The sequence below is a fragment of the Aythya fuligula genome, chromosome 5 (assembly GCF_009819795.1).
Source record: "Aythya fuligula isolate bAytFul2 chromosome 5, bAytFul2.pri, whole genome shotgun sequence".
NCBI classification, from domain to species: domain Eukaryota; kingdom Metazoa; phylum Chordata; class Aves; order Anseriformes; family Anatidae; genus Aythya; species Aythya fuligula.
This window is the reverse complement of record NC_045563.1, coordinates 15,613,972-15,626,986: the sequence shown is the minus strand read 5'-3', so window position 1 is coordinate 15,626,986 and position 13,015 is coordinate 15,613,972. Positions and strand designations below refer to the sequence as shown.

At 43.9% G+C, this 13,015-nt stretch overlaps 1 protein-coding gene across 1 annotated transcript; it reads right to left on the bottom strand.

Annotated features, from left to right (window-relative positions):
* Window positions 1-6,746: 6,746 nt before the first annotated feature.
* On the bottom strand, window positions 6,747-10,006 carry LOC116490099 (alpha-1-antitrypsin-like). The gene is made up of 4 exons (XM_032189010.1): window positions 9,364-10,006; window positions 8,411-8,681; window positions 7,698-7,845; window positions 6,747-6,956 (listed from the first exon to the last, which is right to left on the bottom strand). Exons 1-4 carry the CDS (start codon window positions 10,004-10,006, stop codon window positions 6,747-6,749), a joined length of 1,272 nt encoding a protein of 423 aa, XP_032044901.1.
* Window positions 10,007-13,015: the final 3,009 nt, after the last annotated feature.

Here is a 13,015-nt window from a genome sequence, read left to right as displayed (position 1 = left end):
CACACAACTCTGTTTTGCATTTTTGGTGAAAACAGTGATGATAACACACCGGTGTTTTTAGTTGTTGCAGACCAGTGTTAGCATAGAGCCAAGGACTTGTCAGCTTCTCACACTGCCCTGCCAGCAAGGAGGCTGGGGGTGAACCAGAAGCTGGGAGGGGACAGGGCCATGACAGGTTACCCAGGCTGACCACAGGGATATCCCATGCTGTGTGATATCATGCTCTGCAATAAAAGCTGGAGTAAAGAAGGAGGAAGGGGTGGACGTTCGGAGTGATGGTGTTTGTCTTCCCAAGAAACCACTACATGTGATGAGCCCTGCTTTCCTGGGGGTGGCTGAGCACCTGCCTGCTGATGGGAAGTAGCAAAGGAATTCCTTGGTTTGCTTTGCTTGTGTGCACAGCTTTTGCTTTACCTACCAAACTGTCTTTATCTCAACCACAACTTCTCTCACTTTTACTTCTCTGATCCTCTCCCCCATCTCTTCTGGGGAGGATGAGCAAGAGGCCATATGGCATTCATCCATTCATCTGCCTGTGGGGCTAACCCGCAACAACCAGTACATATAAAACATTGTCTAGAGTGAAAATGAAGTTAGACAAGTAGAATAACTGTTCTCTAGGGATTTATGACCTCTTCAGGATGGCACTAACTCCCTGCAGCACTTCAGTAGAAATCTCTTGGTCTTTCTTCAACTGGTCTGAGCATCTTAACTGATAAAAAAATGGAGATTATGTTACAAACTAAAAATACCATGCAAGTAAAACAAATATTTTTAAGTGTTGTAATTCAGGAGTAAAGAGTATAGCTCTAATACTGGAAGAATGAATTACAGAAATTTTAAGGACTGTTTTGCACTGACCTAGAAATCTCCCTTCTTCATTCCAGGCATCAACAGTCAAAAAAGCACTGGAAAACACTTTCCACCTATCCTCTCTCCTCATTTACATTCATTTCTGCTGCTACTTCATTCTTTTCATCCAACAGTCGAAGATGTCTCTCTAGTCTTCTTCAAACTACAAGTACTCCTGTCACCTTGCCTTGCTCCTGACCCCCAGTCTCATAAATTCCCCTCAGTCTTTCATTCTCCTCTGGTACTTTTCCCATGAGAGAGTGTATCTTAAATTTTCTCATTCAAAGAAAACCCAACCCTGACCTTAATTCAAGTCTTTCCTCAGCACCTTCCCCTTCTTCCCCTGTGGTTATTATTATCATTTTTCTGTACTTACAGTCATTAGGGAAAAGGTGTTCTTCTTCCAAATCCTCTTCTAGACCAGTCCTGGAGGAGTTCAGGCATGCTGAGGTGGCTCAGAGGCCAGGCATGTCTGGCTGGGATGGGACACACAGTGCTGCAAGTGGCCTTGGCATGAGCTGCTCCCACAGTCACACAGCTTGGTGTTGTCCCTTGATCTGAAGCAAAGCTCTGACCCTGGGGACCTCCCATCTTCAGCAACGCTGGATGGTTTAATGTTTGTCTAACAGCCATGGGTGGGAACGTGTGTGGGCCTGAGATGCTGATGAAATGGAAGGGCAGTGGCCATGCCATGAAGGGAGGCTTTCAGGTCACCTCCCTGCTGAGCTGCTAAAGCAGTGGCAGCTTTGGCCATCTCACAATCTGATTGGGGCTGAAATATGCCCTGTACCATGCAATGGCAGCTCCCTAGGTTGTCACCAGTGTCCCCTGGCTCTGCAGAACAGGCAGAGTGGGGTGAGCAGCACCCATCAGTGCTTGTGCTCAGCTCACCATCCTCTGCCAAGAAGCTGCTGGGATGCTCCCCAGCTCTCTGAGCAAGGAAGATGTGTGCATTGGCCTCCTTCATAGTCTCATGTAAGTCCTTTTAACTGACTTGGACTTGAGGTCCTCCAATAAAAAATCCATTCCCTTCCTTGCAGGGCAGTTGAAAAGGTGATACCGTAGTAAACTGGGAGGTACAGAAACCCTACAGAAAATAGGGACTTCAAAAGATCAAGAACAGGAAAAGGCTCTGAAGTAACAAGCTGTTGTAGTACATTTTTAAAAAGCAATTTTGTCTTAGTGAAGGGCAAAACTTGTTAACCTCTCTGGGCCTTTCTACTTAGGCATCTGTATGTGGTTATTAACTCAATAGTTGCAATTCAGGGAAACCAAGAATGTTCAGTACAACTTTGAATTGTGTTATACACTTTTCAAATCTGTCAGTGTGCAGCCCACAACATTCCCTACCGTTGCTCACAACTTTCATTTTTACTGGATGGCAGGTCAGACTAACAGCAAACAGAATCAGTGCTCAGATAACGTCCCTCCCCATTTAGGGCTGACTGTGGGCAGTGCCAGGTCAGGCTCCCTGTGACTCTGACGAGAGCAGTGCTGCCTCTGAGCACTTCAGTAATGCCCATTTTCTCTGACAGGGCCTTGACACCCAAAGTAGCAGAGTGTGGTGCTTAGTAAAGGCACAGGGAGACCTGCCTGTCAAAATCCATGCAAAACGGAGGCAAAACACTGTTGAGTTAAAAGAGTCCAGTTGTACAATAAGGATATATAGCAATGTCTGCTGTTTCAGCTGACTAGAGAAGTCATCAAGGACCAAAATCCATATCCTAGCTTTTGGCTAAATACCTGCAGGTACTGTGCTGGTGGAGGGCGAGGGGAGGTGTGTAATCCCCCTGGGAACACAAGGGCACAGCAGATCAGCAGTCTGCTCTGTGTGCCTGCTCTCCTTTTTTTTTTTTTTTTTTTTTTTTTTTTTTCTCTCCCTTGTGTCAGTCTGCCTTAAGCATGAGGAGCATCAGAATGTTGAATTGTGGGCAAAGGTTGCTTTTCCTCTTCAGGGGGACTTTACACCCCCACCCCTCTTTCCAAACACCTGTAAACTTCTCACTTTTTCTGCTAAATTGTCTTGTTATTGCTATATTCACATAGTTTCACCATAGCACTGAAATTCCTCAGTGAATCTGTTCAACACTCCTGCCCTCTTCCAACTCTTTAAGCACCTTCCCCAAACCCATCTAACTCTTCAACAAAGAACTTTACTGTTTAGTTGAGAAGTCACTGGACTGTTTTTGAAGATTTTGGGTGGTTGTTCTTGTTGGTTGCTGTTGTTAGGAGGTTCCAAAAATATTACTGGGCAGTATCCTCTCAGCTGAAATAATTTTTCCATCCTCAAATAGTTGGTTCAACTCCATAGGGCAGGAAGTGGACTTACATTATTTTCTATAAGTTACCTATTTTTCTTCATTCTTATCTTTTAACCTGTCCCAAATAGTGCAGTTAACTGCTAACCTAACATGCTAACCACTGCCAAAGCATGTGAGCAATAAATGTGTATCTGTATGAGAAGCTCTGGATAAAGAGCCTAGTAGTTTGGCAGCCCTGTGTGGAGCTGAAATCCCTGGCTTGGCTCCAGCAGCAGAGGCTTGCTTCTTCAAGCACTGTTGGAACAATTGATTTTATTTTTCTGAGAGTGAAAATGAATTAGACAAGTAAAACTGACTAAGCCAGAAAACAGTCTATTTATTTTCAGTAGAGCATTTTTCAGACATCACTGTATTTCTTTCTTCAAAGTCTAGAGACAACAGGATAATTATAGACAATATTTTGTGTTTAGTAAATCTTTAGGTCTCTGTGAATAGGTTGACTTGTACAATTTTTTTGCCTGTGGGTCTGGGAAAAGGTCTGTGCTTGCCCACATGAAAGGCCCTATTATCTCTCACGACATATGTGCACATTCCTGTTTCCTCCCATCCATATGACCTGTCAGGACTTTCCCAGACCAAGCCGCAACAACAGAAGCATTTAACATTTCTGACCCAGCCTTGCCAAAAGCTAATACCCTCCAGCAATGGCTAGAAGCCCAAGGTCCTCTCAACTCAGCTTAAATTCCTGTCCCTCCTCAGCTGGAAAGCAGAGTTTAGACTGGGAAACTGTTGGTGGAAGTATTGTTGCTAAGTTCAGGCTGTGTTTGTGAAGCATTTTGTGGCCTATCACTTCTTAGTGCTGAGATGACATAGTAAAGAGGTCAAAACAACAAATGAAGACAGTTCATCAGCACTATCAAAGTGTTCTACATTTCAGTTAAACAGCACCACCATTAGAGAACCTAATGTGATTTTTGGATTGTGTTTGTGGAATCACACTGTTCCTTCTCAGGAGGTACTGGAGTTCAACAACTTGATGAACACCTAGAACATTCAGAGGGGAGGACTGTTGTCAGTCACGTCTGTATATTCAATCAACAAGATTGGGTGGCGAATTATATCCAGCTTTTGAAGGTAAACAGTTTGGAAGAGCTAAAAGAAGAGGTGGCTTTTTTGTTTGTTTGTTTGTTTTTGGTTTTAGTAAGAATGTCTGCAGATTTTCTGGCTCTTTGGCATTCAGAGGAAGCTGTAAATAACATTTAAAGGAAACAAAGGAGAAGTTCCCAGGGGAGATACCTGGTGGAGAACAAGCATGCAGCAACATCTGAATCATGGAAGACCAAAGCTGAAGAGAGAAGCTACAGCCAAAAAACAACTATTTAAATCAGGCATCATAACTTTGGATTTGCTGGACCACAAAACCTTATTAAAGTCCTAACAATTGTGTTTGAGTCACTAATGTGAACAAGTCACGTGAGAGATAAGAACTCAGTGGCTCCAGGAAAGCTGGTAGCCAGATGTTGCATCCTGTTATTGCCAAGTAATTCTTGTGGTCTGACACCCATCACCTGTGCTTCCCCAGAAGATGACCTCAGGAAGCAGGCTATACAAATTAATTTAGCAGTATGTTTTTTTGATATTGTTGTTCTCTCTTCCTTCCTTCCTTCCTTCCTTCCTTCCTTCCTTCCTTCCTTCCTTCCTTCCTTCCTTCCTTCCTTCCTTCCTTCCTTCCTTCCTTCCTTCCTTCCTTCCTTCCTTCGGTTTCACCTGTTTCAACTGGGTTTACGTGGCAAGGTTTTGGTAGCAGGGGGCCATAGGGGTGGTTTCTGTGAGAAGGATCTAGAAGCTGCCCCATGTTTGCCAAGGGCCCCACTGCTGACCAGAGGCGAGCCAATAAACGATGCTGTTTTGCGCCTCTGTGAGAGCATATTTAAGACAGGGAAAATAACACTGCACCACACAGCAGCTGGGAGAGTGAGAAGAGTGAGGAACATCTTTGCGGGCGCCAAGGTCAGTGAAGAAGGAGGGGGAGAGGTGCTCCAGGCACCAGAGCAGAAGTCCCCTGTGGCCTGTGGTGAGGACCATGGTGAAGCAGGATGTCCCCCTGCAGCCCATGGAGTACCATGGTGGAGCACGGTTCTACGCTGCAGCCCGTGAAAGAGACCACGGTGGAGCAGGTGGACCTGCATCGACGGAGGCTGCCACTTGTGGAAGACGCATGCTGGAGCAGATTCCTGGCCAGATCTGTAGCCCGTGGAGAGGAGACCACACAGGAGCAGGTGACCTGGCAGGAGCTGCTGCCCGTGGGGGAGCCAGGTTGGAGCATTTTTCTCCTGAGGGATGGACCCCGTGGTACAGACCCATATCTGGAGCAGTTCTGGAAGAGCTGCTGCCTGTGGAAAGCCCACGCTGGATCAGTTCATCAAGGACTGTATCCCGTGGGTGGGACCCCACAGCACAGGGGACGAGAGTGACCGAGAAGGAGCGGCAGAGAAGAAGTGCTGTAGACTGACCATAACCCCCATTCCCCCGTTCCCCTGCGCCACTCGGGGGGAGGAGGTGGAAGAGGGTGGATGGGGAGGGGAAGGTGCTTTTGGTTTCTTTCCTTTGTTTCTCACTTCTCTCGCTTGTTAGTAATAAGCAATAAATCTTACTGTCTCCCTATGCCGAGTCTGTTTTGCCCGTTACAATAATTACTGCGTGATCTTCTTGTCCTTATCTCAACCTTTGAGCTCTTTTCATCATATTTTCTCACCGTCCCTCTTTGAGGAGGGGGAGTGATAGAGCGGCTGTGGTGGACCTTGGCTGCCCACTCGAGCGGAACCACAACACCAACACAGGCAGAAGTGGAATACAAACAGCTTTGTGCTTGGAAAGCCCAGTAAATCCAGTTCTGCTAAGGAGCCCAGGTGTTACTGTATGTGCACAAGACCTTTAAAGATGACCATTCATGCAGTGACATTCAGCTTTCAGTGGCACAGAAGATAGATTCTTGCCCAGCCAGAAAAGTTGGGCCCCTTCCAAAGAAACTAATGAGGAATGGAAATGGGATCAAGAAATTTGTTCTTGTAGGAAGCAATGGCTGGCCTGGAGGGAAAAAAGGGTTGTTCTGAACCTAGGAGCATCCATCCTCTGGTCAAGGAAACATTTCATGGGTTTGTGTTTCTGTTTCCATTCTTAGACACTGAGTACTTTAAAGGTTTCAGAGACAAAGAAGACTTCTGTAATTCACTGTTCAACAGAAGAGAGGGAAAGGAAGGTTCCTCAGATGATGGTGATAGATTTGTGGAGTTTCTGAGCTGAGAACTGGACATACTGGACATGAGAGACATAGGGAGATTACCAGCCAGGAGAAGGAGGGTTTAACTTCATGAAAGGGTCTGTGGAACCAGTGAGCAAGGTAGGGAAATATTTGTCTGTTGAAGATCTCACGGCTGCGTTTTTGCCCTGGGACATTTTGTATACAAGGCCTACTCCCACTTGTCCCCAGCTGTCTATTGAAAGAGAGGAATAACGTCATGTAATATTGGTTTATTTTTTAATTAAGGATCAATTCCAGTCTCTTCTTGCAAAGAAGTCAGTGGGATGTGCACAAGTTCTCTTCTCTGCTCTATGGAGTACAAGTGCTCTGGCCTAGCCTTCCTTGAGAGTTGGGTTCACAATTTTCCCCATGAAGAGGATGCTGTAGGTGGTTTTGTCAACAATCATCATCAGGAAGGGTCTGTTGAATTTGATGACATGAGGAAGAGGGAAAGGTTCAGACAACCGTACCAATTCTATCATGGTCACTGCAGCTGCCTCCGTACCATTCTCATTAACATCCACCTCAGCCTTGTGAATTGCCTGTAAAAGAAATAAAGATTAAAATTTAGGCACAGAGTAGTGAGAAGCAGCTGGTGACAAACTTGCTTGCTTTAACACTATGAGAAGGAATTTTCAAAAGAAAGCACAGAATGAATGAATGTAGAACTGATGTGAGGAAGATTCTCTTGTCCTGTGAGTTAAGGGAGAATTTTATTTACCACTCTGTCAGAGTCAAGCTTGGCTGCTTGCAGAGACTAAGCAGCATGGATAGCATTTATTATTCAGTTGTTTTTTTGAGTAAGATTTTGTCCTTAATATCTAACACCGAGGAGGAATGTTTTCATTTTGCATCAATCTATGTGTATGCAGAAAACCTCTTTCTGCTAAGAGCTGACAATAGTGACATGCCAATTCTGAGGTGATCAGCTAATGCAGTAATGAAAGGCATATTCATAGAATAAGAAGACCATTCTAAAATTTATATAATGACTTTTGTATTAATTACTTTACACCAGATTTTTGTGAAATTACTCACATTATCCTTTCCAACTCCATTCACTTCTTCAGGGTCTTTAAAGTTAATTTGCAGGATTGTTATGCAGGAAACAATTTAATGCTAACTCTAAGAACAATAACCATCTAATCTCTAAACTTCTTTTATCACCATAAGTGAGCCGTGGCTGCAATCCAGAAGTAGGATCAGTCTATTTGTGAAGATAAAACCAGCATGCAAGCAGGGCAGGCAAATCTCTTGATCACCATCCCTGCTTGCATACTTACCTTGGAAACCATAAGGCGGTCACCTTCTGCCACTCCAGAGAGGTCAGCATTATTACTGAATACATCTGTCACACCCATTTTTATAAACATGTTCTTGACATCATAGGAGCCAGAGATGGAGAATTTTGGAAGGTAAAGTTCAATTGGTCTTTAAAAAAAAAAAAAAAAAGAAAGAAAAAAAAAAGTGAGATTATAATTGCAAGATCTTTCAACACAAGGGCTGATATAAGAGGTACACATCTATTCCTACTACCTGTGGAGCCTAGGTCTGGTTAAGACAGTGATAAATCCCCCATTAGAGAAATAGAAAATGAGGTACCTCTCCCACCAGCCACAGTCTAATCAGTGGTGCAGGGACACAGTACTCTTTTCTGAAAGTGACTGCTGAAACGCGTCATCTAGACGCTTTCCAGAAAGAGAAATTTCCTTTCAGATTGGATCCTCCCTTGTCCAGCTGGGCTGTTTGGGGCAATGTTCCCAAGTGCAGGATCCCCACAGGTGGCAGTGCTCGCATTGCTGTGTCTGGAGGAACTGAGGAGAGGGTTCGTCTAATGTATGAAATCTGATATCTCCTTTGAGGTAAGGGATCTGTGCAATGCTTTCTCCTCAGAGTTATGTTTAGCTGCTCCTTGTGGCATCCTATGCTTTGCCTTGCCTGGATGAGTATCTACGGTCTGTTCAAAGCTTAAACAAAAGAGCAGTCAAAGGATAACCTTTCTTCAAGTGATTGGCTCCAATTAGACACTGTGTCTTTTAGCAGAGCATCTTCCACCTGCTTCATTGTCCCTTCATCAGGCAGAACAAACAAGGCAGCAACATCTCCTTTATATGGGATTTCTACTACCCAGCAAGACAACTTCTCATCCCGATGGATGTTATGGACTTTGCTTTGACGCATCATTTTGACCTTAACAGAATTCTTGGCATCCACAAAGAAGTCATCATCTCTGGTGTGGAAACTCTTGAAAGGTTGTTCCCAGTAGCCTTTTGATAAAAGAAAGAGTATAGAATTGAATAAACTGAAAAAGGGATGAATAAGTGCATGATACATTAGTTGATGCTCAAAATATTAGATTTGAACAGTAAATTCAACAACAAGCCTATCTCAATTTAAGGATTTTTTTTTTTATTTTTATTTTTTTCCCCTGGTCATGGAAAGAATCTTTGTATCATTTCTATTGTTTAAATGAAAATGACACAATGAAAATACAAGTTGAGGAAAAGACCTGAGCCTTCATCTGCTAAGTTGATCAAGAATCCTGTGAATCTCTGTGAATCCCATTATATGGGCTCCAGGGTTATTGCTTTGTTTTGTGCCATCCATGTTTCACTTTGACCATGTCCTGCACAAAGAGCTGTGTCTTTCAAAAAATGATCATAAGCTCATGCCTTCTGAATATTTTCAGCTCAGAGCCTGATTAAAAATGATATGGGATTAATTACTATTTCTGTCTTTTCTTCTTTTTTATTTTTTATTTTTATTTATTTATTTATATGTATTTTTTTTAACTTATAGAAGATGATTCTTCATACCTGTCTTTCAAATATTTCCTTATGTCATTTAAAATTAGATGATAGCTTAAATTCACAATGTGAAATATATATAAACTTGTTTCTTAGGTCTGGACAGAATTGTGTACAACTGTTACCAACATTTGTCACTCACCTTTAAAGTAAACATAGTTAATCAGAATCATCAAAGCATCTGGACTAAGATTCTGCAGGAAATCAACAAATTTGCCATGGGTTTTTGTTTTTATATAGTTATTGATTTCATTTACCGCCCTTTCAGAATTCTGGAAGTCACTAGAAATAGCTTCAGAATCATAAAAAGTTGTGACATCTTCCAAAAACTTTTGGCGCAGTTTCAGTTCATTATTTATGAACAGGGCATTGCCCATACTCAGCTGGACTTCTCGGTGAGGATCATTCAGCAGCTGGAGTCTCTGAAAACTATGATGGATCTCCTGCTCCTCCAGCTCTGTCAGGTTGAAAGCGAGGCATTTGTGCAGTTGACTGAGCGTGTGTGCTCTGGCGCCCAGGGAGAGCATTGCAAAGGCAGTGGAGAGGCTCAAAGGAGAGAAGAAAACGTTCTTGTTATCTTCCTCCTCTGTGACCTGCTTGTAAAATCTAAATGCAAAATCAGCATTGCTGGGGGCTATCTTGAGGTGAGCCAAGTTTTCACCTTCAGCAGTGGAATGAGGTGTGTCTTGGTCCTCCTGTTCACCACTGCGGTTGGGTATATGAAGAGCCTGGACTTGAAGCCCAACAAGCACCAAAGATAAATACAGTGCAGACTTCATTTTCATTCTGAATGGTTCTGTTAAGAATAAAACATACAAACAAACAACAACAACAACAAAAACCTTTTAGATGTAGAGAATGTTACATTTCCTGCATTAAAGCAGTTATATTATTCAAGATACTGATTTTCAGATATCAGTGTTTAGGATTACTGCTCTGAATAGAAGTAGTTTTCCACTTGGCCTCCTGGCTAGTCGTTTTCTAATCTGTTCTGTCAGCTTCTAATCAACAAGCAAAGAAAGATACTAATGTGACACCACCAGAGAAGAATTGATATTGTGTAGGTTTTTGTGAGGTATCACATTTGAAACAGTCCTTGCCTTTGGCATGGCCTCATTGCATTTCTAAGGTTATTTCTAAGTTCATGGCTGAGTTCACCTGTTGCCCCCATGCATTCAATAAGCAATTTAGCAGAACTGCTTTTTGCTGAAAAGTTTCTGAAGTGCCTGTGATCTCATTATGACTTCAGCTGCACCCGAATTTACTTCTCTGGGAGGAGTTTGGTGTTTCACCTTGGAATCAACTGAAGATTAATATGCATTTGGGACTGTATCTCCCAATCATCCTGCCACTGTACCTATGAGCTGTATCAACGACTGAATCCTGCTCCTGACAAATACAACATGCTCCAAGAAGCCAAATTTCCAATTACAGAATCACACAGAATCATCTAGGTTGGGAAAGACCTTTACAAGATCACCTCGCCCAACATTTAACCTAGCACTGCCAAGTCCACGATTAAATCATGTCAAGCTCTACATTTTCACATCTTTTGAAGACTGCCAGGGATGGTGACTCAATTACTTCCCTGGGCAGCCTGTTCCAATAGCTCACAACCATTTCAGTGAAGAATTTTTTCCTAATATCCAACCTTAACCTCCCCTGGTGCAACTTAAGGCCATTTGCTCGTCTTATCACCTGGTGCTTGGGAGAAGAGATCAACCCTCACCTCTCTAGAGTTTCCTTTAAGTTAATTGTAGGGAGTGATAAGGTCTCCCCTGAGCCTCCTTTTCTTAGCTGCTCCTCATAAGATTTATTCTTTAGACCCTTCACCAGCTTTGTTGTCCTTCTTTGGACATGCTCCAGCACCTCGCTGTCCTTCTTATAGCCAGGGGCCCAAAACCGAACACAGTATTTGAGGTGCGGCCTCACCAGCGCTGAGTACAGGGGGATGATCACCTCCCTACTCCTGCTGGCCATGATATTTCTGATACAAGCAGGATGTTGGCCTTCTTGGCCACCTGAGCACACTGCTGGCTCATAATCAGCTTGCTATCAACAAATACACCCAGACCCTTTTCCACCAGGCAGCTTTCCGGCCACTCTTCCCCCAGCCTGTAGCATTGCATGGGTTTGTTGTGCCCCAAGTGCAGGACCCGGCCCTTGGCCTTGCTGAACCTCATACAGTCTGTCTCAGTCCATTGTTCAAGCCTATCCAGATCCCTCTGCAGAGCCTCCTACCCTTGAGCAGATCAACACTGCTGCTCAGCTTGGTGTCATCTGGGAACTTACTGACGGTGCACTTGATCCCTTTGTCCAGATAATTGATAAAAATATTGAAGAAAACTGGTCCCAGATACTGAGCCCAGGGGGACACCAGTTGCGACTGGCCTCCAGCTGGATTTAACTCTATTCACTGTGACTCTTTGGGCCTGGCCGCCCAGGCAGTTTTTAAACCAACAAAGTGTACACTCATCCAAGCCATGACCAGCCAGCCTCTTCAGGAGAACGATGTGGGAAACAGTGTCAAAAGCCTTACTGAAATCTAGGTAGACCACATCCACAGCCTTTCCCTCATCCACTGAACACACCACCTTGTCAGAGAAGGAGATCAGGTTCATCTGGCAGGACCTGCCTTTCGTAAGCCTGTGCTGACTGGGCCTGAATGCCTGGTTGGCCTATAGATGCTGCATGATGGCACTCAAGATAATCTTCTCCATGAGCTCATGAGCTTCCCCAGCACTGATGTCAGGGTGACATGTCTGTAGTTTTCCAGGTCCTCCTTCCATCTCCTCTTGTAGACAGGTATTGCATTTGCTAGCTACCAGTTAACTGGGACCTACCCTGATGCCAGGACCATTGATAAATGATGGAAAGTGGCTTGGTGAGCCAACTCTCTCAGTACCCTTGGGTGGATCCCATCTGGCCCCATAGACTTGTGTACATCTAAGTAGTTTAGCAGGTTGCTAACCATTTCCTCATGGATTATGAAGGCTTCTTTCTGCACCCTGTCCCTATCTACCAGCTGAGAGGACTGAGTACCCACAGAACAATTGGTCAACTACCTCAGCCTTTTCCACATCTCTTGTCACTGTGTTTCTACCCACATCCAATAAAGGATGGAGATTCTCCTTAATCCTCATTCTCTTGTTTATGTATTAAAACAAAACAAAACAAAACAAAACATTTTGCAGTATTTAACACCAGTAGATAGATTGAGGCTTTTGCCCTTCTAATTTCCTCCCTGCACAGCCTCACATTTTATAGTCCTCCTGAGTGGCCTGCTCCTTTTTCCAAAGGTCATAAATCCTCTTTTTCTTTCTGAGCTCCAGCCACAGCTCTCTGTTCAGCCATGCAGTTCTTCTGCACCAGCTCATCTCTTTGTACGTGGGGACAGACTGCTCATGAGCCTTTAAAAATTCCTTCTTGAAGAGTGTCCAGCCTTTCTGGACTCTTTTGCCCTTCAGGACTTCCTCCAAAGGGACTCCATCAACCTGTCTCCTATACAGGCCAAAGTCTGCCCTCCAGAAGTCCAGTCTTAATTTTCCAAGGTTCAAAAACTATTAATTCATGACTGCTGTGCCCAAGACAGCCTCCAGCCTCTGCAAAAGGTCTGGCGGGGCACCATCTCTTGATGTCTCACCAGCTGTTTCAGGAATTTATCTTCCACACAGTCCAGAAACTTCCTAGACTGTTTCCTCTCTGCTATGTTGTATTTCCAGAGGACATCTGGTAAGTTGAAATCCCCAACAAGAACAAGGGCTAGCGATTGTGAGACTTCTCCCAGATGCTTA